This window comes from Oncorhynchus gorbuscha, linkage group LG18, assembly GCF_021184085.1.
Source record: "Oncorhynchus gorbuscha isolate QuinsamMale2020 ecotype Even-year linkage group LG18, OgorEven_v1.0, whole genome shotgun sequence".
NCBI lineage: Eukaryota > Metazoa > Chordata > Actinopteri > Salmoniformes > Salmonidae > Oncorhynchus > Oncorhynchus gorbuscha.
In genome coordinates, this window is record NC_060190.1 from 64818098 (window position 1) to 64845002 (window position 26905).

Here is a 26905-nt window from a genome sequence, read left to right on the forward strand (position 1 = left end):
ATTATTAAGTGTTTAGAAATCGTAATTCAGTTACTACATGGATAACTGTTGAAACTAGAAAGACGCCCTCTGTTTCCTCAAACACTCAGCATTTCAAGGAAACTCGTTTATCTTGCCGTCGGGGCGGTAATTCGAGCATTCTTCTGTAGGCTAGGCAATCTATGCGGTTTCAGTATCATATGGATTATTTTCTCAAGATCTTAAAGGGGCAATAATAATTGTATCAATCATGATACTAAACACTGTCAGTGGCATCCTTACAGTAAGGATACTTCTCGCGATCATGGTTCAGCCTGTTGAGAACACGGTAAGTGTCCTGCGGACTTTAAGGAAAGTTGAGTTGAGCGACCAAAATAAGCGAGACAATGGTGTAATGAGGAGAGGGCGGGGTAATGCAAAACGCTACAAAACAAACGTTTACTCCAAACGGAAAATGCAAACGACAGTTTCTACAGGACAAATGCAGGTAGGTTCAGTGCTTAACAGAGGCGTGTATTCAAATAAATTGACCAAACAAAATATTAAATAATTTATCTTTCGTGTCTCTGTGTTTCATAATGTTCTTTCATTTCGCAAGAGGCTGAATGTGTCTCACAGGAGGAAACATCCGAGCAAACGAAACATTCGGGCGAACGAAACATCCTAGCGAACGAAACAGCGCCCCCGTGTAGGCGATCTATCTGATGCTGTCTGGTCCAAACGAAACGGGTATTACATTATTGCCGCCATAGCATTGTAGGCAAGGGAAGCCAGTGAGCATTTCGCCTCCCTTGATACAATTATACAAAATTAGCCAATCAGCGTTAAGCTAAACTGAACGAGCGAGCTCAACTGTGAATGGTCCTGGCACACCAAAAAAAGGTGCCCATGGAAGCCAGCTTGGATTTTGGCATCACTCCTATCATATCCCATTGAGAGCATACATCACTGACAGAAAATTTTTCATTGTTGCATCTCGTTCTGTTGTTGTCAGCTAGCTAGCTAGCAATTGTCCCTTTCCTAAATTAGCCATGGATGGAGTTAGGGATTTGGACTTGTGGTTTAACTTAATTCTCTGTACTGGCCAATGATTATAATTGCGATTCTGATCCAGCCATTAATTCATCAATTGTTGTGCCCCTTGCCTGAGAGGATGGAAGTTCAATATGTAGCTAGATGTAGAAGGCTAATGTTAACAAGCTAATGTTGCCCTTGAATGGAAGTTAGGCAATCGAGCAAGCATTTTAGCCAGGTAGCCTAGGACAACAACAAATTAAAAGTGTACTGTATAACAGAGTGATAGATTTTTTTAAACCTTAATTTAACTAGGCAAGTCAGTTAAAGAACTATTTTTTATTTTCAATGACAGCCTAGGAACAGTGGGTTAAGTGCCTGTTCAGGGGCAGAACGAGAGATTTGTACCTTGTCAGCTCAGGGATTTGAACTTGCAACCTTATGGTTACAAGTCCACAACACAAGCTCTCACCACTAAGTTACCCTGCCACCCCAGATGTTTGATCAACATGAAAGAGAGGAGGATGGCATTGGCGTTTCTCTACAAGTAGGGTGAGTCTATATGTTTTTCTACTTGCACAACATACACACACAAATCAAAACCATGGACAGCCACATCATGTTTAGCTTACCTTGATTGGAGTAAATAGTTTTTGGTATCTTTCAGTTGTCACTATATTAGAATAAGAAGAGGTGATTTGATGATGGAGGCAGCTCCTGTTTTCTTTGCGATTTTGTTAATGTTTTTTTATTTTATTTCATTTTATATTATATTTAACTAGGCAAGTCAGTTAAGAACTAATTGTTATTGACGGCCTACCCTGCCTAACCCAGACCACGCGGGGCCTATTGTGCGCTGCCCTATGGGACTTTGTTGTGATATAGCCTGGAATCAAACCAGGGTCTGTAGTGACGACTCTAGCACTGAGATCCAGTGCCTTAGACCGCTGTGCCACTCCGGTGTAGGTCATGTAATAAACAGTCTGTTACTGAACAGGATCCGGTACCTCTCAGTTTTGGTTTCGTTCCTGAACCCATTTACCAGGATCCGGTATCTCTCATGGCATTAAAAATACTTTTCACAGTTTGCAATGTAAAAATTATAATAAAAGCAATCAAAGTTAGGCTAATTCAATTTGACTCCTCAGTAATTATCCTGGCTGCTCTCTAAAAAACGCAATTGTTGTGCTGGCCTGAGTTTATGATTTGCGCAACATTATAGACCATCGCGCTTATATCTCACAGAGAACTATCATTTTTTAAAACCTTTATTTAACCAGGAAAGTCAGTTAAGAACAAATTCTTATTTTCATTGACGGCCTAGGAACTGTTCTGTTCAGGGGCAGAACGACAGATTTGTACCTCGTCAGCTCGGGGGTTTGAACTCGCAACCCCCAATCTAACCACTAGGCTACCCTGCCGTCCAAGTGAGATTCACTTTCTACGATCTCTACCTCTCTCTACTCTGATAGACATGAGCCTGCTACGCTCATCTCTCCAGCTTTGCACTTCATCATTTATTTCCTTATAGAATCATAGCAGAACGAAGGGGTTCTGGAGGTGCTGCAGCACGCAAGATACATTGAAATACATATGCCATAGTTATATAATTACTGCTGTCTGTTCAGAAAGAAATTCAATAAATCAGAATACCAAACCAGGAGCAGGCCTACAATTTTGCCCCAGATGGTCAATAGTTAATTTTTTAAAATTAGGTATAGGCGTTATGGGCAGCCGCCCAAGGGGGCATCTTGCCGGGGTCGTCACGGGGAACCCAAGTAAAAAAAAATATGAATGATGTCATTTGCGCAATCGGTTTTCTATTGCTCATTTACAATTCACGACAATGATATCATGTCACCGTTGTTTGAATGTTAAATGACGAGACAGAGGCATTGATGCAAGTAACCAGTCTTGTTCATGACATTGCAATACATCCGGGTATCTCAAGCACACCGGTAAAAACACTGGAGTTGCAGTAATTAACATTTACCAACAGATGGCATCACTGTGCCATTTTACACCCATAACATCTTCCCTTTTATAAAATAGGACAGGAGCTGTCAATTCACTAATAAAACAAACCTAGTAATAATTTCCAACATGAACAGTTTAGTTAGTTTTTTTCTTCCTCAGGTAACAACTTAACACATTTTGATACTCTCTTTACTTTTATCTCTGTCTGTCAACAATCCCTAATGGGAAACCTACAGATGAAGTATTTTTGATGGCTGGGACTGACGCCCACAGCGTGAAAAGACAGGGGGCTTGTCTGCAAGGACTGCGTGTTCCCGCACAGGCGTGTCACCTGACTGTCTAAGGGGAGTATAGATGGGCGAGGGAGCGGCCGACCTGTGATCCCCTGGCTCTTCGCCCAGTGCCTCAGGCCCCATGTGACTTGCTGGGGTTCCTTCTTTTGTCATGCGACCCCTATGGCCATCAGGGTTCTGAGTAGGTGCTGGCTCAGCAATCCGAAGGTCAACCCTTTTACGATGGTACAGTGATCCATTCACTTCAACCAAGTAGGAGCATGGTGCCACTTTCTGTACAAAGGATCTGAGTCTCCAGAGGCCTGTCCGGTCCCCTGGTAGTGGCTTCATTCGCACCGTTTCACCCACCCTGAGCTCAGGTAAGTATTTTTCTGATTTGTCGTAGATGAACTTGGAGACCTGTCTTCTGTGACGTAGCTTCACCAGCACGTCTGTCACCACACATGGCTCCAGGAGAGTGCTGGCTACTGGTAGAGCTGCTTTTAAGCGCCGTGCCATGAGGCGCTGAGCAGGGCTGCTATCCATGCTTTCTGTCGGGGTATTGCGCCACTGCAGGATTACTTTTCAGGCATCATTGCCCTCTCGCAGAGCTTTTTTGCAGAGGTTCTTTGCGATTTTGACTGCCGACTCTGCCTTCCCATTAGCTTTTGGGTGTCATGGTGATGAGGTGATGTGCTCGAATTCCCATTCTGCAGCTAACTTTCGGAACTCAAATCCTGATAATTGGAGTCCATTATCTGAAATTACCCTATCTGTTTGGCCATAGCGGGCAAACTGAGCCTTGCAGAGTTTGATCGTTGTCTCTGCTGAGAGGTCGTGGAGGAGGTCAATCTGAATAATGATAATAAGAATAAGAAGTCTGAATAATGATCGACTACCAGCAGAAAGTCTTTGCCACTGTGCTGGAAGAGATCTAGACTTACTATCTGCCAGGGGCGCATCGGTAGCTCGTGGGACATCATCGTCTCTCTCTGTTGCTCAATGACATATTCATTGCAGATTCTGCATTTACTGACATAGTCTTTGATTTCACTCTGCATTCCTGGCCAATACAGTGTTTCACGTGCTTGTCTGTAACAGGCATCACCTCCTATGTGACTTGAGTGCACGAGTGCCAACATCTCAGGGCGCAGAGACCGGGGAATAACGACTCTCTGACACTTGAATATTACTCCGTTTTGAACACTGAGCCCCTCTTTGACTGGCCAATATTCTCTGACGGCTAAAGTCAAATCAAATCAAATTTATTTATATAGCCCTTCGTACATCAGCTGATATCTCAAAGTGCTGTACAGAAATCCAGCCTAAAACCCCAAACAGCAAGCAATGCAGGTGTAGAAGCACGGTGGCTAGGAAAAACTCCCTAGAAAGGCCAAAACCTAGGAAGAAACCTAGAGAGGAACCAGGCTATGTGGGGTGGCCAGTCCTCTTCTGGCTGTGCCGGTGGAGATTATAACAGAACATGGCCAAGATGTTCAAATGTTCATAAATGACCAGCATGGTTGAATAATAATAAGGCAGAACAGTTGAAACTGGAGCAGCAGCACAGTCAGGTGGACTGGGGACAGCAAGGAGTCATCATGTCAGGTAGTCCTGGGGCATGGTCCTAGGGCTCAGGTCCTCCGAGAGAGAGAAAGAAAGAGAGAATTAGAGAGAGCATATGTGGGGTGGCCAGTCCTCTTCTGGCTGTGCCGGGTGGAGATTATAAGAGAACATGGCCAAGATGTTCAAATGTTCATAAATGTCCAGCATGGTCGAATAATAGTAAGGCAGAACAGTTGAAACTGGAGCAGCAGCATGGCCAGGTGGACTGGGGACAGCAAGGAAAGCAGTTTCTTCCTTGCAGTCGGGCCAGCCCATCAGAATCACAGACCTCAATGCCTGGAGTTGCTCATCCCTGTCTGTGTGCTGTCTGATTTGTATAAGGTGCTGGTCCGTAACAGTGAGGTAGTCAGCATGTGTTCAACATCCACTTGCTCTGTTTGTAAGCTGCACACTGCGTGTTATTCATGCACGCAGTGTGCAGCTTACAAACAGAGCAAGTGGATGCAGTAGCCCTGCTGAGTGTGTCACTCACATACATCTCTGGCCCTGGCTTATACACCACCTTGAGGTTATAGTTTTGTAAGGCCAGTAGCATGCTCTGCAGTCGTTTCGGGGTATTCAGGAGAGGCTTGCTGAATATAGCAATAAGGGGCTTGTGATCTGTCTCTGCGGTAATATTGTCGCGCCCGTACAGGTAGTGGTGGAAGCATTAGCATGCAAAGACAATGCTGAGGCACTCCTTCTCTATCTGGGCATAGTTCTAGTCCGTTGGAGTGAGTGCCCTAGAGGCGAATGCCACAGGCTGGACCTCCTGCATGAGGCAACAGCCAAGTCCATACTGGCTCGAGTCACTCTGAACCGTGACAGGTTTTGACACATCATAGTATCGTGGTACTGGTGTCTGGGTGACCAGTTGTTTTATTTCCCTCACTGCTGAGTCGTGTTTTGGGACCCAATGCCAGATGGTGTCCTTGTCCATGAGCCTCCTTAGTGGCTCACACACTTCAGAGAGCTACGGTAGGAACTTGGCCAGGTAAGTGACGAATCTGACGAAGCGCATCCTTCCAAGACAGCCTTCACTTTTTCAGGATCGGCCTTCAATCCGGTGGAGGACAAAATGCTCCCATGAAAGCGGACCTCTGGCACTTTAAACTGAATATTTTTTTATGTTTAGCCTTGGCTTAACCTGTATGCATGTGCCCATCAGGGCCAGCAGCTTGGCGTCATGGTCACATTCTGCCTCCTCATCACTGTCCCCACAGCCCATTACGAGGATGTCATCTGCTATGGGTTCCACGCCACTGAGTCCCATCAACAGCTCATGCTGTTTCTGCTGATACACCTCTGGAGCCACGGAGACACCAAACGGAAGCTTCAACCACCTCTTCCTGCCCCATGGTGTCCAAAAGGTAGTCATGTAGCTGCTGGGCTCGTCAAGCTTGCACTGCAGGAAGGCATCTCTGGCGTCTACGAGCGTGAAGACTCTGGCCTTTGGGAGCTTGTAAAGAACATCCTCCAACGTGGGCATAATGTAATGTGAACAACGCAGAGCCCGTTTGAAGTGTTTAGGATAAATGCATATTCGTAGCTTGTCTGGTTTTTTGACGATAACCATATTACTTATCCGGTCTGTAGGCTCGGTGATGGATATGATGTGGCCATCTGCTTCGTATTTGTCGTAGCTGCTTTCATGGCCACTGGTACATTGTGGGGTGCACACTGGACAGGCTGGATTGCTGCGTCTAACTCAAACTTTTATTATTAAGTAACAAAACTTGAACAGTTTTTCACATTTTTATATTGATAAGGTACAGTACATGACCAAAAGTATGTTGACACCTGCTCGTAGAACATCTCATGCCAAAATCATGGGCATTAAAATGAAGTGGGTCCCCCCTTTGCTGCTATAACAGCCTCTGCTTTTCTGGGAAGGCTTTCCATTAGATGTTGGAACATTGCTTCCATTTAGCTACAAGAGCATTAGTGAGGTCAGGCACTGATATTGGGTGATTAGGCCTGGCTTGCAGTCAGCATTCCAATTAATCCCAAATGTGTTCTATGGAGGTTGAGGTCAGGGCAGTCAAGTTCTCACACACCGATCTCGAAACATCATTTCTGTATGGACCTCGCTTTGTGCACAGGGGTATTTATTTATTTATTTTATTTATCCAGGTAGTTGACTGAGAACACATTCTCATTTACAGCAACAACCTAGGGAACAGGGGAAAGGAGGGAGATGAATGAGCCAATTGTAAACTGGGGATTATTAGGTGACCGTGATGGTTTGAGGGCCAGATTGGGAATTTTAGCCAGGACACCAGGGTTAACACTAGAGGCCGACCGATTAATCGGAATGGCCGATTAATTAGGAAATCGGTATTTTTGGGCGCCGATTTCCCAGATTTAAAAAAATAATAATAATAATAATATTTTTTTACACCTTTATTTAATCTTTATTTAAGTAGGCAAGTCAGTTAAGAACACATTCTTAGTTTCAATGACGACCTAGGAACGTTGGGTTAACTGCCTCGTTCAGGGGCAGAAAGACAGATTTTCACCTTGTCAGCTCAGGAATCCAATCTTGCAACCTTACAGTTAACTAGTCCAACGCAATAACGACCTGCCTCTCTCTCGTTGCACTCCACAAGGAGACTGCCTGTTACGCAAATGCAGTACGCCAAGGTAAGTTGCTAGCTAGCATTAAACTTATCTTATAAAAAACTATCAATCATAATCACTAGTTAACTACACATGGTTGATGATATTACTAGATATTATCTAGCGTGTCCTGTGTTGCATATAATCTGACTGAGCATACAAGCATACAAGTATCTAAGTATCTGACTGAGAGGTGGTAGGCAGAAGCAGGAGCGTAAACATGAATTCAAACAGCAGTTTCGTGCGTTTTGCTCTTTGTTGTGCATCCATCAAGCATTACGCTGTTTATGACTTCAAACCTATCAACTCCTGAGATGAGGCTGGTGTGACCGAAGTGAAATGGCTGGCTAGTTAGCACGCGCTAATAGCGTTTCAAACTTCACTTGCTCTGAGCCTTGGGGTGGTTGTTTCCCTTGCTCTGCATAGGTAACACTGCTTCGATGTGGTGGCTGTTGTAGATGTGTTGCTGGTTCAAGCCCAGGGAGGAGCGAGGAGAGGGACGGAAGCTATACTGTTACACTGGCAATATTAAAGTGCCTATAAGAACATCCAATAGTCAAAGGTTAATGAAATACAAATGGTATAGAGGAAATAGTCCTATAATAACTACAACCTAAAACTTCTTACCTGGGAATATTGAAGACTCATGTTAAAAGGAACCACCAGCTTTCATATGTTCTCATGTTCTGAGTAAGGAACTGAAACGTTAGCTTTCTTATATTGCTCTTTTACGTTCTTCTCCAACACTGTTTTTGCATTATTTAAACCAAATTGAACATGTTTCCTTATCTACTTGAGGCTAAATGGATTTTATTGATGTATTATATTAAGTTCAAATAAGTGTTAATTCAGTATTGTTGTAATTGTCATTATTACAAATACATTTGGTTTTTAATCGGACGATTAATCGATATTGACTTTTTTGGTCCTTCAATAATCGGCACCGTAAAATCATAATCGGCCGACCTCTAGTTAACACCCCAGTGTCATCGGCAAATCACCCCCACACCTATTCATATGCTTCACGGTGGGAACCACACATGCAGAGAGCATCCGTTCACCTACTTTGTGTCTTGAAGACACGGAGGTTGGAACCAAAAATCGCAAATTTGGACTCGTCAGACCAAAGGACAGATTTCCTCCGGTCTAATGTCCATTGCTCGTGTTTCTTGGCCCAACAAGTCTCTTTTTCTTATTGATGTCCTTTAGTCGTGGCCTTTTTGCAGCAATTCAACCATAAAGGCCTGATTTACGCAGTCTCCTATGAACAGTTGATGGTGAGATGTGTCTGTTACTTGAACTCTGTGCTGCAATCTGATGTGCAGTTAACTCTAATGAGTTATCCTCTGCAGCAGAGGTAACACTGGGTCTTCCTTTCCTGTGGCGGTCCTCATGAGAGACAGTTTCATCATAGCGCATGAAGGTTTTGCTACTGCACTTGAAGAAACTTTAAACGTTCTTAGTTTTCCGCATTGACTGACTTAAAGTAATTTTGGACTGTCATTTCTCTTTGCTTATTTAAGCTGTTCTTGCATATGGTCTTTTACCAAATAGGGCTGTCTTCTGTATACCACCCTTACCATGTCACAACACAACTGATTGGCTTAAACGCATTAAGGAAAGAAATTCCACAAATGAACTTAACACGGCACATGAGTTAATTGAAATGCATTCCAGGTGACTACCTCATGAAGCTGGTTGAGAGAATGACAAGAGTGTGCAAATCTGTCAAGGCAAAGCGTAGCTACTTTGAATAACTTGTTTAACAATTTTTTGGTTACTACATGATTCCATATGTGTTATTTCATAGTTTTGATGTCTTCAATATTATTTTACAATTGTAGAAAATAATAAAAAATAAGAAAAACCCTGGAATGAGTAGGTGTGTCCAAACTTTTGACTGGTACACAGTGTATTTATCATGTTATTCTTAAAAATCAACAGATGTGGCATTATATTTCATATTCATGGAAAAATACATGCAATGACTGCCAATGTTAGCAGTAGCACTCATACACAACTTGTACAAAACGTCAGCCCAGGGCCTGAGTCTTTATACTCAGATGGTACATGGCATGGAAGGTTGTTGATATGATTTGAATCACTGTATTGTTGAGTCAAGTTATGAATGACAGTTGAAAGTTCAGTTGGCATTAGTCTGATTCTGGTCTTGATTGACTTTGGTTAGGATTGGCCAGCCTGGGGGTAGTGTAGTATGCATCTATTGTTTTCTGCAGGGACACAGAAAAAGCAAATAATAACAAGCAATAATGTTAGTACATGAATGCATAATTAGGTTATCAAATGCTATAATTGTAAAACATTGCACGATGAATAGCATTATTAAACATATCAATAGCAATTTGCAAAAAACATATTAATGATTAAGCTATACAAACATAGCAACAGCATAGCAAGAGCACAATACGAATGGCAAAAGTGGGATGCAATAACATGTGTGGTAGGCCAAAGCTAGCCCTTGATCATGACAAGGGCTGGGCAATACGGCCTAACAATCTAAAAAAAGAAAACATATGGGCGATTCAATTGATACTTTTCAATTTTAATATTTTCTCGAAATAAGCATTGTATAATTTAAAGGAAAAATACACTACATTTCAAATATTCAGCAATAATCGAAGGAATTCAGGGCTTGTGACGGGCTAAATAGAAGCCTTCCACAACCATAAGACCCACTAATAATTTAATGATTTTTTCTAAATAGTTTAACATGCTTTTTGCAATCATCCTGATCTGGGTTTTGAAAATGCACAAGTTTAACTAAACCCTTTTTCAGGACCCTGTCTTTCAGAGATAATTCGTAAAAATCCAAATAACTTCACAGATCTTCATTGTAATAGTTTAAACACTGTTTCCCATGCTTGTTCAATGAACTATAAACAATTAATGAACATGCACCTGTGGAACGGTCGTTAAGACACTAACAGCTTACAGACAGTAGGAAATTAAAGTCACAGTTATGAAAACTTAGGACACTAAAGAGGCCTTTCTACTGACTCTGGAAAAACACCAAAAGAAAGATGGCCAGGGTCCCTGCTCATCTGCAATGAACGTTCCTTAGACATGCTGCAAGGAGGCATAAGGACTGCAGATGTGGCCAGGGCAATAAATTGCAATGTCCGTACTGTGAGACGCCTAAGACAGCGCTACAGGGAGACAGGACGGACAGCTGATTGTCCTCGCAGTGGCAGACCACGTGTAAGAACACCTGCACAGGATCGGTACATCCGAACATCACACCTGCGGGACAGGTACAGGATGGCAACAACAACTCCCTGAGTTACACCAGGAACGCAAAATCCCTCCATCAGTGCTCAGACTGTCCGCAATAGGCTGGACTGAGGGCTTGTAGGCCTGTTGTAAGGCAGGTCCTCACCAGACATCACCGGCACCAATGTCGCCTATGGGCACAAACCCACCGTCGCTGGACCAGAAAGGACTGACAAAAAGTGCTCTTCACTGACAAGTTGTGGTTTTGTCTCACCAGGGGGGATGGTCGGATTTGTGTTTATCGTTGAAGGAATGAGTGTTACACCGAGGCCTGTACTCTGGAGCGGGATCAATTTGGGGGTGGAGGGTCCGTTGTGTTCTGGGGCGGTGTGTCACAGCATCATCCGACTGAGCTTATTGTCATTGCAGGCAATCTCAACGCTGTGCGTTACAGGGAAGACAACTTCCTCCCTCATATGGTACCCTTCCTGCAGGCTCATCCTGACATGACCCTCCAGCATGACAATGCCACCAGCCATACTGCTCGTTCTGCGCGTGATTTCCTGCAAGACGTGAATGTCAGCGTTCTGCCATGGCCAGCAAAGAGTTCAGCTCTCAATCCTATTGAGCACGTCTGGGACCTGTTGGATCGGAGGGTAAGGGCTAGAGCCATTCCCCCTAGAAATGTTCAGGAACTTGTAGGTGCCTTGGTGGAAGAGTGGCTTAACATCTCACAGCAAGAACTGGCACATCTGGTGCAGTCCATGAGGAGGAGATGCACTGCAGTACTTAATGCAGCTGGTGGCCACACCAGATACTGACTGTTACTTTTGATTTTGAACCCACTTTGTTCAGGGACACATTATTACATTTCTGTTAGTCACACGTCTGTGGAACTTGTTCAGTGTGTGGCTCAGTTGTTGAATCTTGTTATGTTCATACTAATATTTACACACGTTAAGGTTGCTGACAATAAACACAGTTGACAGTGAGAGGACGTTTATTTTTTTGCTGAGTTTAGAACCATGTAAAATGCACATTCACTAATAATGACTAACTTCTTGTAGCAGGCATTAGGCTATAGAAAATGAACAATCTCAAGCCCAGGTGCTAGTGATGAGACAACTAGGATCTATTTGCTAGCTAACAGGGCTTAGCATTTTAATTGTTATGAACACACCTGTGTCTGTCTCCAAGAGTTTGAAAAGCATATTACCCTGTCCACTTTGTTCAGATGTTTAAATCAAGTGACCTAGCTTATTTCTGACAATGAGAACGAGTTGCCAATTCCTTATACAATTGTGTTATGTTTATTGCACATTTATATATAAAAAAAATACAGACTAGACAGCTAATATAACAATCTTCAGCTAAAATAATGTCTCAATGTGTTTTGATGTACATATGACCGATTTATGTTGGACTTGGACCAAACCTCAAATGCAAACAGTGAATTGAAACCGCTTGTCAGAGGGGAAGATGTGATCTCTCAACTTTGTGAGAGGCAGGGGAGGGGCTTGGTGTGTGTGTAAACCATAGAGAAAGAGGCGAAGCGAAAGGTTTCACTCTGGCATTAATAAGCCCAATGTATTTCTAGGTCTTATTAGGGACCTAAACTTGTCGCATGCCTTCCCGTGTTCGGGACAACGACTCCCATTGTTTGGGGATCTAGTCATTATTTACAGATCTGTGGTGTAAATGGGGGGTGCAGACAGGACAGAATGATCGAAAGCGACAAGACCAAAAATATAACACCAGAACAAGCTGACATTTTTATTTAACTAGGCAAGTCAGTTAAGAACAAATTTCAATTTTACAATGACGACCTACCCTGGCCAAACCCTTGCCTAACCCGGACGACACTGGGCCAATTGTGCGCCACCCTATGGGACTCCCGATCACGGCCAGTGATGTGCTGGGTGGTTTTCACCACCCGACGCAGGGCCTTCCGGTCAGCCACGGAGCATCCGCCAAGCCACACTGTGGCGCAGTTAGTCAGAATGATCTCAACTGTGTAGTTGTAGAAGTTCACCAGGATCTTGGGAGACAGTCGGGCCATATTCTTCAGCCTCCTCAAAAAGTACAGATGCTGCTGCTGACCAGGGTTGAGGTGTTAAGGGTCCAGGAGAGGTCCTCAGAGATATAGACACGCAGGAATTTGAAGCTGGAGCATACGCTCCACCTCGGCTCAGTGCCATCAATGAGAACTGGGGAGTGGCTACAGCTTTTAGACTTCCTGTAATCCACTATGAGCTCCTTGGTTTTCTTTGTATTGAAGACCAGGTTGTTATCACGCACCATGCAGGAACATTCTTGAGCTCCTCCCTATAGGCTGACTCGTCATTGTCACTGATCAGCCCTACCACCGTGGAGTCGTTTGCGAACTTGACAATGGTAATGGAACCGTGTACAGGAACGCAATCATAGATGAAGAGGGAGTACAGGAGGGGGCTCAGCACGCAGCCCTGTGGCACACCGGTGTTCAGGTTCAGGGTTGAGGAGGTGAAGTTGTCTAACCTGACAGACTGGGGTCTGTTGGTTAGGAAGTCCAAAGTCCAGTTACAGAGAGAAGGGCTGATCCCCAGGTCATGGAGTTTGGTGACCAGATTAGAGGGAATGACCATATTGAATGCTGAGCTAAAGTCTATGAACAGCATTCTCATATGGGTGTTGGTTTTGTCCAGGAGGGTCAGGGCAGAGTGTAAAGCTGTGGAGATGGCATGCTTTGTAGACCTGTTCAGTCGGTAGGCAAACTGGTGGGGATCCAGTGTTGGAGGGAGGCAAAAACCAGTCTTTCGATGCACTTCCTGATGGAGGGGGTGAGTGCAGCAGGTCATTTAGGTTTGATGCGGTTGACTACTTTGGCACTGGCACAATGGTTGCGGTCTTACAGCACGTGGGGACGAACTAACTGGGCCAGTAACAGATTGAAAATGTCAGTGAAGACCTCGGCCAGCTGCCCAGCACATGCTCTGAGCACATGACCGGGGACGCCATCAGGACCAGCAGCCTTGCATGCATTCACCCTGCTCAGTGCAGAAAATACATCTGCGATCGATAGTCTGAGGGGGAGGTCGACATGGGGGAGCACAGCTTTGATGGCTGGATCTTTGTTGTCCCTGTCGAAGCGAGCATAGAACCTGTTTAACTCGTTGGCGATGGAGACGTCGCTGGCTGTGGGGTAGGTTTTTTGGCCGGTAGTCTGTGATGGCTTGGATGTCCTGCCACATGCTTCGAGGGTCGGAGTTGTTGTTAAAGTGCTCCTCAATCGGCAGTTTGTGGTAATGTTTAGCCATCTTGATGCCCTTTTTCAGGTTGGCCCTGGAAGATCTGTAGGCTTCCGCATCGCCAGATCTGAAAGCAGCGTTGCGTGCCTTTAGCAGTAGTCGGACCTCTCTGTTCATCCAAGGCTTCTGGTTGGGGAAGGTATTTATTAGTTTATGGGTGGTGACACTGTTGATGCAGATGTTGATGTAATTCAGAATGGAAGAAGCATATATTTCAATGTCCGTATGGGAGTCCAGGGTGGCCTGAGTGGCAACCAATCTCCAGTCTGATGTTGAAACTGCTGTTGTAGTTATGAGTCTGACCCCTCTGGACACACTTTGACTGTCCTCACTGATGGTTTCATGCGTTTAATGAGGGGTAAATACTTGGGGAGTAGGAAGAGTGAAAGGTGATCAGACTGTCCCGGGTGGGGGAAGGGAGTGGTTTTGAAAGCCTCCGGAATGTTTGTATACACGTGGTCTAGTGTATTGTCTCCCCCAGTGGGGCGGGAGACATTTTGGTGGAATTTGGGAAAAACAGTTTTCAGATTTGAGTGGTAACTTTACACGTTACGTCATGTTATCTCTGCTATAACATACATAACCCTAAACATTTTGACTGTAACATTATTTATAATCTCACAAAGTTGCCTGTAATTAGTGCCAATATCTACTCTAGGAAAAATATTACAATCCCAGTGTCTTCTTTAAAATGTGTAAAAATTCAAACGGATCAGTAGAAAAAGCTCAAACCAAGTTTATTCACCCACTGAGTCATACAGCTGCAAAAACAGCATGATTACACAATCACATATATTTATAACCTCCTACTCCTTACACATCTAGACAGCCAATACATCTCTGTTGCTAGGCAGGAACTTAATTAGTTCCTCTCACTGGTGTGGTTATGGCCCTGCCTGATGCTAGAACCTTTGTGGGTGTGGAAGTGTGTGAGATAGGACTGTAGTAAGAGGGTTGTTGTGGTGGCCCCTCTGGCCCCCTCCCAAGGGTTTCTTTTCACGTCATCTGTTGACTTGACCTCAAGCCAAATTCCTCGCTCCTCCCTAGTTCCTCAGCTGGCCTGCCTTATCAGAGACTAACTATTACCCTTCACCTCCCTCCCTAGAAACATGGAAAATAATATGAACTTCCTGCACTTCCCCATGTCTCAATCAGTAACTTTCCATAAACCAAGTTCCTATCCACCCTTCATTGACCCCAATATATATATTCCTTATACAAGGTAATCAATAAGTTCTAGTATGGTAACATGAATAAGTATATTTCAAGCTATTATCCAACAGTCCCTCCTTTTTGAATATTAACTCCATACTGTTCAACATTATATAAACTTTGAAATGAATACATGATTAATATTCTCAGTTGATTTGTATGTTTACACCTCAGAGACTTATGGCCTCTGACTATGTAATCCGCTTCCATGGCATAAAGCCCTGGCCTCAAATTTATAATCACACTATGCATACTCTATGTGCCATTACCTCCGCTGTTGTACAGATAATGCCATTTCAGCTGGAGCTTTTGTCTTTCTCCTCCTCCTTCGGGTTCCTAAGAGAGTGATAGCAAAAGACTTGAAAAGAAAAAGAAACACAAATATGACAAGTATTAATAATGCGTTAAGCTATGCATAATCAGAATTGGTAAAAACCGAAGTTTAACATGACGATTCCCACTGTACCCAAGAAGGCAAAGATATGCTGGCGCTTGACACAATTGCTTTTTTAAACTCTACAATTACAATTGTTTCTTTAACTCTACAAACAATTGTTCACAATATTAACTCCACTCTAATTGCTCGCGAGGACACCTCTTCCCTTTCGTCAATTCTGTAAAGCTATTTCAGAATCAGATGGAATAAAGTGTCTCACAATTAAAACCCCTAAGGTTTTCTGAGCTTGCGAGAAGTGTTTTGTCGTGCCAATTTTAATTTGTTACCTTTTAGAATCCATTAGCAAAAAATGATCCACACTCAAAATTGGTTCTACCCCAGATACCATAAAGAATGAGCCCGGTATTATTACTGGACCTATTGTAAACAGCATGGGTCGTAATTGCATAGCTTTAGATTCTGTCCCCGTTACCCCACTAAATGTGCTACTTTTTCCTGTCGCAAATTTAGCCAATTTGACGATTGCACAGATGCCAAATACCCCTATGCATTACAACCCAACTCTAGACACTTTCAGGAGTTCCTGCTGTTGCTCACTAGTCAGTGAAGAAAATGTCTGCACAGCCAGTGCAGAGGGCTCAGGCTCCAATTTCCTCTATATTAAAGGGACAGTTCGAAATTTTGGCAATGAAGACCGTTATCTACTCTCCCAGAGTCGGATGAACAAGAACTGCTAGCATGTTAACTGTTCCTGCAGATTTCCAGTCATTGAGCAAAGTTTCAAGAAAAAAAGCCATATTGCAACCAATGAGTTGAGATATGGTCTAATGGTCTAATGTTGTTATCGTAGAATGTATGCACACATGAATGATAAAAGTTGCTAAAGATAATTGCATTGTTTGCTCTTTAACCTGTTAATTAATTAGCTTTGCGACCGTGATATATAGGCCTTAAGGCTGAGACAATGAGAAGACACAGTGGCAGAATAAATTCAACCACACCTTTGTTTTATCATACTGGATTTCAACCTCTGTCCGGTGAAGTCCACAAAGCGCTGCCTCCACTTTTCCAGCACCAATCAACGTAAGCTAAATATGATGTGGCTGTCCATGGTTCTGGTTTCTGTGTGCACGGGTGTGCGTGTGCGTGCATTCATGTTCATGCAAGTAGAAAAACATGTTGACTCAGCCTACTTGTAGAGAAACGCCAACGTGATCCTCCTCTCTTTCATGTTGACGAAAACGGTCTATCCCTCTGTTATACAGTACACTTTTTATTTTTTGTTGTCCTAGGCTACCTGGATAAAATGCTTGCTCACTAGCCTAACTTCCATTCATGGGAAACGTTAGCTTGTTAACATTAGCCTTCTACATCTAGCTACATATTGAACCTCCATCCTGTCAGGCCAGGGGGACAACAATTGATGAATTAATGGTTGGATCAGAATCACTTTTATAATCATTGGCCAGTACAGAGAATTACAACCACCAGTCCAAATCCCTATCTCCATCCATGACTAATTTTGGAAAGTTCCTATTTTAGCTAGCTAGCCACCGGAGGACAACAACACAACGAGATGCAACAATTCGCTCAATGCGATTTGACGCCAAAATCCAAGCTGGCTTCCCTTGACACTTCTTTTGAGTGTGCCAGGACCATTCACAATTAAGCTCAACTCAGTTTAGCTCAACGCTGATTGGCTAAAATTTTTCTAGTTTTTCTATCAAGGGAGGCCAAATGCTCGCTGGCTCCCCTTGCAATCAATGCTACGGGCGGCAATGTCATACTCATTTGGACCAGACATCAGATAGAAGGCCTACACATAGAGAGACAGAGGGGCACAGTTTCACTCGGTTCCATGCTTTCTCCTGTGAGAGATACATTCAGCCCTGCGAATTTAAGGAAAATTATGAAACAGAGAGACAAAAGATAAATTGGTCAATTTTTGAAGGGGAAGCCTGGCTTCACTTGGCATCCATGAATACACGCCACTGTGCACATATCCAACGAATTGCTGTGTTGTTGATTATTCCTTATTCATGACTTAATTGTACCTTTTGATTGTTTCTCTCTTGTTAAAACAACATCTTTATAACTACATGTATCAAGGCACAAGGCGAGACAAAGATGCAGACACAGGAGGCAGATGGTTGTAGTCTTACAATGATTAACAATCCAAAAGGAGTAGGCAAGAGAAGAGCCCTGGACAGGCTAAAGGTCAAAACCAGATCAGAGTTCAGAAGGTACAGAGTAGCAGACAGGCTCGTGGTCAAGGCAGGCAGAATGGTCATACAGGCAGGTACAGAGTCCAGAAACAGGGAAGGGTCAAAACCAGGAGGACTAGAAAAAGGAGAATAGCAAAAGGAGTACAGGAAAAACACGCTGGTTGACTTGACTAAACATACAAGACGAACTGACACAGAGAGACAGGAAACACAGGGATAAATAGACTGGCACAGAGAGACAGGAAACACAGGGATAAATAGGCTGGCACAGAGAGACAGGAAACACAGGGATAAATAGACTGGCACAGAGAGACAGGAAACACAGGGATAAATAGACTGGCACAGAGAGACAGGAAACACAGGGATAAATAGACTGGCACAGAGAGACAGGAAACACAGGGATAAATAGGCTGGGGGAAATAAGCGACACCTGGAGGGGGTGGAGACAATAAAGAAGACAGGTGAAAGAACAGGGCGTGACAACATGTTTAGAACTATTCCCATCATTCTTCTGACTACTATTGTAATTAAAGTGTTCACAGTGAATGATCGCTTGCATCGTCTTTTGAAGCAAAGACACAGGGACCAGGGTCGCACTCCCAGTGCATAATGTACATAGTATTCTACACATATTGTCTGTCCTGAAGGGCATCAAAGCGTGAAGCACTGTCATCACTTCAAGGGTATTTATATGAATGTGGCAGAGCTGTGGGGAACACAGTCTTTTATTTCTCTTCCCTCATGTAACTGCTCCCCACCCTGTGAGTGGCGCCTCTGTAGTCATCACCTTCCTCAATGACACGAGCCCTAGGGGAGTGCCAGACTAAAAGATAGAGCGTTTCCTCCAGTCAATAAAACCCCAGATTCACTTTCCCTGATTTGTTATGTGTTTGTTTTGGGGGGCTGCCATACGTGAAAAGGAAATGGCTGTTAAAGGCATTCTGTCCTAAAGGCTGCGAGGGAGGATGATCGTGTGAGGCCTTGGCAGTGGTATAGCTATATTGTTCAGTCAGACCACGTAGCCAGTCCTGGCAACTTATCAAAAGTCTCTCTCTCTCCTTTCTCCTCCTACCACTTCATGTCATACACAAGATACTGGAGACACACGGGTTTTAAAAATGTGTTTTACTGTCAGTACATTGTGTGTTTTACATGCCCTGTGTCTATTGGCAAATAATGACTAGACCACTAATGTTTCAGTGTATATTCCCTCGTCTCCAACAGATAGAATATAAAAGGTCTTCTTCGGACACAATATCCAACCCTTGGGTTGTACTCAAAGTTTAAATAGAAGAAAAAGGAAAATATTGGTGGACATGTTACTCATCATTCCTCCTTCTGATCAGGTGCACTTTCATGGTCTCTTTTTCTCTGCAGGTGTACACTCTGCCATACACACCAGACTCTGCTGAAGCCTGTCGCAACAAAACAGCTGAATACTATAACACACTGATAAACCTGTGCTGCAGCAAGTGTGCTCCCGGTAAGAGATGACCGTCAACATTAATTAAACTGTTTTCGTACATAATATGAAAGTAAGGATTTCAGGGATAGAAAGATGTACGGTGTACATGTCCTGAGATGATTACTGTAAGTTATGCATTGTTATAAACTGTGTGGTTCGACTGCTGATTGGTGATTGGCTGACATCTGTGGAATATCAGACAGTATGTCATGTGTATGACAAAACATGTATTTTTTTGCTCTAATTACATTGGTAACCAGTTTATAATAGCAATAAGGCACCTCGGGGGTTGCACGTTGCGCCATGCCTAAGAATAGCCCTTAGCGGTGGTATATTGGCCATATACCACACCCCCCTCGTGCCTTACTGCTTAAATGTCATGACAGGGACACGCCTTAAGAATGAATGCAGCACTACCTCAGACACAGTGTGTGAACCATGTCCCAGTGGCCAATACAGTGGGACCTTCAATTACTTCACAAAATGCTTCAGATGTCCCAAGTGTTCAGAAGGTGGGTGGATTATATTGCAGTAAATGATTGGTCATGTTATATACAGTGTTCAGAAGGTGGGTGGATTATATTGCAGTAAATTATTGGTCATGTTATATACAGTGTGCAGAAGTGGGGTGGATTATATTGCAGTAAATGATTGGTCATGTTATATACAGTGCCTTCAGAAAGATTTCATTTCAACAAACATTAATGACATCACACTTACTCAGACACACGTTCCCACCGTATCCATACCCAATGTTGTTTCCCATGCCTGTAAGACTCTACCCCATATGACTTCTAAATGTTATGTTGTTTCCCATGCCTGTAAGACTCTGCCCCATATGACTTCAGAATGTTATGTTGTTTCCCATGCCTGTAAGACTCTGCCCCATATGACTTCAGAATGTTATGTTGTTTCCCATGCCTGTAAGACTCTGCCCCATATGACTTCAGAATGTTATGTTGTTTCCCATGCCTGTAAGACTCTGCCCCATATGACTTCAGAATGTTATGTTGTTTCCCATGCCTGTAAGACACTGCCCCATATGACTTCAGAATGTTATGTTGTTTCCCATGCCTGTAAGACTCTGCCCCATATGACTTCAGAATGTTATGTTGTTTCCCATGCCTGTAAGACACTGCCCCATATGACTTCAGAATGTTATGTTGTTTCCCATGCCTGTAAGACTCTGCGCCATATGACTTCAGAATGTTATGTTGTTTCCCATGCCTGTAAGACTCTGCCCCATATGACTTCAGAATGTTATGTTGTTTCCCATGCCTGTAAGACTCTGCCCCATATGACTTCAGAATGTTATGTTGTTTCTGTCTGTAGCCAGATTTTTTCATTATTTAACAAATAAAGCATTTGATTCACTAATATATCTTGATCAGATAAGTATCATTATTTAACAAATAAAGCATTTGATTCACTAATATATCTTGATCAGATAAGTATTCAACATGTCAATACATGTTAGAATCACATTTGGGAGTGATTACAGCTGTGAGTCTTTTTTGGGTCACCCACTGGGCACAGACGTCAATTCGATGTCTTTTCCATGTTAGGTCAAATTATTTCCATAGAAATTATGTGGAAACAACATTGATTCGATCAGTGTGTACCAGTGGGAAGTTGCTAAGAGTTCTGCACACCTGGTTTGTCCATTATTATTATTTTTAACTCTTCCACTCTGTCAAGTTGGTTGTTATTGATCATTGCTGGACAGCCATTTTCTAGTCATGCCATTGATTTTCAAGCTGATTTAAGTCACTCGAGTGGCTTAGTTATTATGTCATGTTTGTCATTTATTAAGCCACTGAGAACATTGCTGGTCTTATTTGGTTCTTTCCCTCCTTCTAACCAATCACATCATCTGTTGGAGACAGACAGGTTGAGTGGCGAATGAAGTGAGCCCCTTGCCTCCATAAATGGAGCCACTCGCCCAACTGGTCATTCTCGCACACCTTCCTTGCGGAAGGGAACATTCGAAGTAACCAATCACATCATCTGTTGGAGACAGACAGGTTGACAGCTTTCACAAAAGCTTTCACAAAAGCTCTCCTCAGCCCGACTAGATTTCAGGTTTCCTACTGAACCGTTCCCAAGCGAACAGTGTGATTAATTCAGGCGAACGTCGTACTTCAGCCCCTGTATGGTGGAGTAACTTCAGCTCCTGTATTGTGGAGTAACTTCAGCTCCTGTATTGTGGAGTAACTTCAGCTCCTGTATTGTGGAGTAACTTCAGCTCCTGTATTGTGGAGTAACTTCAGCTCCTGTATTGTGGAGTAACTTCAGCTCTTGTATTGTGGAGTAACTTCAGCCCCTGTATTGTGGAGTAACTTCAGCCCCTGTATTGTGGGGTAACTTCAGCTCCTGTATTGTGGAGTAACTTCAGCTCCTGTATTGTGGAGTAACTTCAGCTCCTGTATTGTGGAGTAACTTCCGCCCCTGTATTGTGGGGTAACTTCAGCCCCTGTATTGTGGAGTAACTTCAGCTCCTGTATTGTGGAGTAACTTCAGCTCCTGTATTGTGGAGTAACTTCAGCCCCTGTATTGTGGAGTAACTTCAGCCCCTGTATTGTGGAGTAACTTCAGCTCCTGTATTGTGGAGTAACTTCAGCTCCTGTATTGTGGAGTAACTTCAGCTCCTGTATTGTGGAGTAACTTCAGCTCCTGTATTGTGGAGTAACTTCAGCTCCTGTATTGTGGAGTAACTTCAGCTCCTGTATTGTGGAGTAACTTCAGCTCCTGTATTGTGGAGTAACTGCAGCTCCTGTATTGTGGAGTAACTGCAGCTCCTGTATTGTGGAGTAACTGCAGCTCCTGTATTGTGGAGTAACTGCAGCTCCTGTATTGTGGAGTAACTGCAGCTCCTGTATTGTGGAGTAACTGCAGCTCCTGTATTGTGGAGTAACTGCAGCTCCTGTATTGTGGAGTAACTTCAGCTCCTGTATTGTGGAGTAACTTCAGCTCCTGTATTGTGGAGTAACTGCAGCTCCTGTATTGTGGAGTAACTTCAGCTCCTGTATTGTGGAGTAACTGCAGCTCCTGTATTGTGGAGTAACCATCCAAAGTGTAATAATAACTTCACCATGCTCAAAGGGATATTCAGTGTGTGATTTTTTTTCTTCCCATCTACCAATAGGTGCCCTTCTTTGCTGGGCATTGGAATACCTCCCTGGTCTTTGAGTTTGAATCTGTTCTTAAATTGAGTACCGGACTGGGGGACCTTACAAATAATTGTATGTGTGGGGTACAGATATGGGGTAGTCATTCAAAGATCATGTAAACCACTATTATTGCACATGGAGTGAGTCCATGCATTATGACTTGTTAAGCACAAAGGGGTTGAATACTTATTTACTCAAAACATTTCACATTTATTTTGTATTAATTTGTAAAAATGTCTGTATACTTTCTGGAGGCACTGTAACAGTCTGTTTCTGGAGGCACTGTAACAGTCTGTTTCTGGAGGCACTGTAACAGTCTGTTTCTGGGGGCACTGTAACAGTCTGTTTCTGGAGGCACTGTAACAGTCTGTTTCTGGAGGCACTGTAACAGTCTGTTTCTGGAGGCACTGTAACAGTCTGTTTCTGGAGGCACTGTAACAGTCTGTTTCTGGAGGCACTGTAACAGTCTGTTTCTGGAGGCACTGTAACAGTCTGTTTCTGGAGGCACTGTAACAGTCTGTTTCTGGAGGCACTGTAACAGTCTGTTTCTGGAGGCACTGTAACAGTCTGTTTCTGGAGGCACTGTAACAGTCTGTTTCTGGAGGCACTGTAACAGTCTGTTTCTGGAGGCACTGTAACAGTCTGTTTCTGGAGGCACTGTAACAGTCTGTTTCTGGAGGCACTGTAACAGTCTGTTTCTGGAGGCACTGTAACAGTCTGTTTCTGGAGGCACTGTAACAGTGATTTACATTTGTTGTATTTTTTCCTTAGGATTATGTGTGTGTGTGCGTGTGTGTGCGTGTGTGTGTGTGTGTGTGTGTGTGTGTGTGTGTGTGTGTGTGTGTGTGTGTGTGTGTGTGTGTGTGTGTGTGTGTGTGTGTGTGTGTGTGTGTGTGTGTGTGTGTGTGTGTGTGTGTGTGTGTGTGTGTGTGTGTGTGTGTGTGTGTGTGTGTGTGTGTGTGCGCGTGTGTGTGCGTGCGCGTGTGTGTGTATGCGTGCGTGCGTGTGTGTGTGTGAGTTGATACACCTAATCTGTAATGAGCATCTTATTTGTTTATCTGAGAAGGCAAAGGCCTGCAGTATGCCCAGGAATGCTCTAGCACCACCAAAACCCAGTGTATGTGCCAGACTGGGAAGTTCTGCATAATGGAACAACACCCAAACTGTAAGGAGTGTGGCAGTTATACACACTGCCAGCCTGGCCATGGTGTTGCCATAGAAGGTACTATAGCTAGAGAGTTCGGCCTGACCGTATTTATCACAAATTCAACATGTTTCTGTCTTCATTGAAAATTATACTGAAAGTTGAAAGTTTGAATATGACTGTTCACTGTAAATGTGTTTGTGTTGGTGAATGTTTCAGGGACAACAGATTCAGATGTGAACTGTGCACCATGCCCTAATGGAACCTTCTCTGATCAGCACTCCTACACCCAGACCTGCCAGCACCACACAGAGTAAGTGACACACACACACACACACACACACACACACACACACACACACACACACACACACACACACACACACACACACACACACACACACACACACACACACACACACACACACACACACACACACACACACACACACACACACACACACACACTAACTTTATTATGTTAACAATGACACTGTATCCTCAGCTGTGTGTCACAGAGAAGGGGTGTACTGACTTATGGTAACACCACCTCAAATGCTGTGTGTGGACCTAAGGTTAGACCACTGACCCGCCCACCGACCATAATTCCGACCTCTGGTACAGGGCATACCACGCCAAGTCTACAGAGCCTGCATACAGATGGAAAATCACCAGGCTTTGACCTTCGTATAGGTAAATATAGGCAGCTATATACAGATGTAGGATCTTAAATTGAGAAAGTTTGCTACAGCAAGAAAATAATCCTGCAGCAAGAGGAAATGTGATTATTATTATTATTATTATTATGTGGATTACAATTAATGGAAATATTTTGTAGGGGTTGATACATTTTTTTACATTTCTTGTTATGGAAAATCAAGTCTGGCATTTTAAAGTGGAAATGACAAACTTTAGAAGTCTTTTTAAACCTTGAATACATTACACGTTTGCATTTCGTGCTGTGCAGGAGAATTTTCAGCAAAAAAAAGTGATCAAATTAAGATTGTACAACTGTACAGCAGTCCGTGTGTCAGCGATATGAAGTTGTTGGACCACACTCAGGATTTTTACATTTCTTTGCCTCCATCTCTCCTATGTGTGGATACCACTGGGTTGTACCTCTGCTCCTGTGTCTATTAGTTTCAGGTGTTATCGGAGGTGTTATCGGAGGTGTTACCCTGCTGCTGATCATAGGCACAGTCATTTACAAGAAAGGTAAAGCATTAGAGACTAAGCACTTGATTAGGTTAATAACAATATAATTGACCGACTGTAAGGATAGATATGCATATACCAACATTTTAGTGTAGGTTTACTATGTTCTCTTACAGCCTTCATAGGGTCCAGGCTTGTATCTTCTATAGAAGATAGAAATGGAAATTGGGAGGCCATTAAAGTGAGTTTTTCTATTTGACCTAAGTAAAGCATATGTTGGAGACAAGAACATTTCAACAGCTTCAACTCAATCTTAAACATATCGCATATCTCTCTCTCGCTCGCTCTTTCTCTCAGTTTAATAGTGACGGACCAATGGTTCTTCAGAACAGTTCATTCATTACTAGCTATCGGGAACAGCAGCAATGTTTGATGGGAAAGGGAAACTGCAGCAATCCCAGTCAGGCAGAGAACCAGCAAGATACTAGAAGGACCTGGGTGTCAGAGTGCTCCAACAGCCTGGAGGGCCTGGCAATAGGCCCCCTTCAGTCCACTCCTCCACAGCCCAGCACCCAGCCCAGCCCTCAACGCACCAGCCCCCAGCCTACCAGTCCCTTGCCATCTAGTCCCCTAGTTAATGTCAACATCACTGTTAACTACCCTGTGACCTTAGGAAATGGGTCATGCTCCACACCTACCAGCACCCACATAGACCCATCCCAGGCTGACCCTGAGCTCCCTCTATCAAGGGAGGAGGAGGTGTATGTCAACATGCCACAGCAAGAGGGCGGAAAAGAGGCACTTACGGCAATACAGGAGAGTGGAAATGATGTTTGAGGACTGGCAGCAGATAGGACAGCACCAGACAATAGATTATGTTTTAATGATGTTTTTTCACACTGGTTGTTGTCTCTGTTTTTATATGATTGCTACTACTGTTGCTGACTGAATTGGTGGAGAGACACTGCACAGAATGACTGTTCATGTGTCTTAGGCATGGACTTGTCATAATGTGCTGTGCTGGAAAGCCTTGAGCACCTGAATAGATTGTCAATGACTGTTCAAAGAATGATTGATATGTGAGTAATGTATGTAATTACTGTGAATGTTGTAAATATACACTGAAAAAAAATATAAACACAACATGCAACAAATTCAAAGATTTTACTGAGTTACAGTTCATAGAAGGAAATCAGTCAATTGGAATAAATTAATTGGGCCTTAATCTATGTATCTTTATTGACTGGGCAGGGGCGCAGCCATGCGTGGGCTTGGAAGGGCATAGGCCCACCCACTTGGGAGCCAGGCCCAGCCAATCAGAATGAGTTTTCCCCCACAAAATGTCACACCCTGATCTGTTTCACCTGTCTTTGTGCTTGTCTCAACCCCCTCCAGGTGTCACCCATCTTCCCCATTATCCCCAGTGTATTTATACCTGTGTTCTCTGTTTGTCTGTTGCCAGTTCGTCTTGTTAAGCCTACCAGCAAGTTTTTCCATGCTCCTGTTTTTCCTAGTCTCTGTTTTCTAGCCCTCCCGGTTCCGACCTGTTCTGCCTACCCTTACACTGAGCCCTCCTGCCTGACCATTCAGCCTGCCCTGACCTCGAGCCTGCCTGTCTCCCTGTACCTTTTGGACTCTGACCTGGTTAATGAACTTCTGCCTGTCCTCGGCCTACCTATTGCCTGCCCCTTGTATTTTAATAAAAATCAGAGACTCAAACCATCTGCCTCCTGTGTCTGCATCTGGGTCTCACCCTGTGTCGTTATATAAAAGGACTTTATTAGAGACAGAAATACTCCTCAGTTTCATCAGCTGTCCGGGTGGCTGGTCTCAGACGATCCCGCAGGTAAAGATGCCAGATGTGGAGGTCCTGGGTTGGCGTGGTTACAAGTGGTGTGTGGTTGTGAGGCCAGTTGAACGTACTGACAATTTCTCTAAAACGATACTGGAGGTGGCTTGTGGTAGAGAAATGAACATTACATTCTCTGTCAACAGTTCTGTTGGACATTCTTGCAGTCAGCATGCCAATTTCTCGTTCCCTCAACTTGAGACATCTGTGGCATTGTGTTGTGTGACAAAATTGCACATTTAAGAGTGGCCTTTTATTGTCCCCAGCACAAGGTGCACCTGAGTAGTCATCTAATTTTATTTGT

At 43.6% G+C, this 26905-nt stretch overlaps 1 protein-coding gene across 3 annotated transcripts; it reads left to right on the plus strand.

The window, feature by feature from the left end:
- Nucleotides 1–103: 103 nt before the first annotated feature.
- Nucleotides 104–25973, plus strand: LOC124003733 (tumor necrosis factor receptor superfamily member 1B-like). Of its 3 annotated transcripts, none has more exons than XM_046312280.1 (9): nt 104–307; nt 19196–19301; nt 19670–19795; nt 23520–23675; nt 23817–23910; nt 24103–24290; nt 24738–24812; nt 24929–24993; nt 25110–25973. In XM_046312280.1, exons 1-9 carry the CDS (start codon nt 230–232, stop codon nt 25587–25589), a joined length of 1368 nt encoding a protein of 455 aa, XP_046168236.1. In that variant the 5' UTR covers nt 104–229; the 3' UTR covers nt 25590–25973. The 3 variants fall into 3 exon arrangements, with proteins under 3 accessions (XP_046168236.1, XP_046168237.1, XP_046168235.1); XM_046312281.1 differs by lacking the exon at nt 104–307 and adding an exon at nt 321–466 and having other exon boundaries at nt 19554–19795; XM_046312279.1 differs by lacking the exon at nt 104–307 and adding an exon at nt 321–466.
- The last annotated feature ends 932 nt before the right edge of the window (nt 25974–26905 follow it).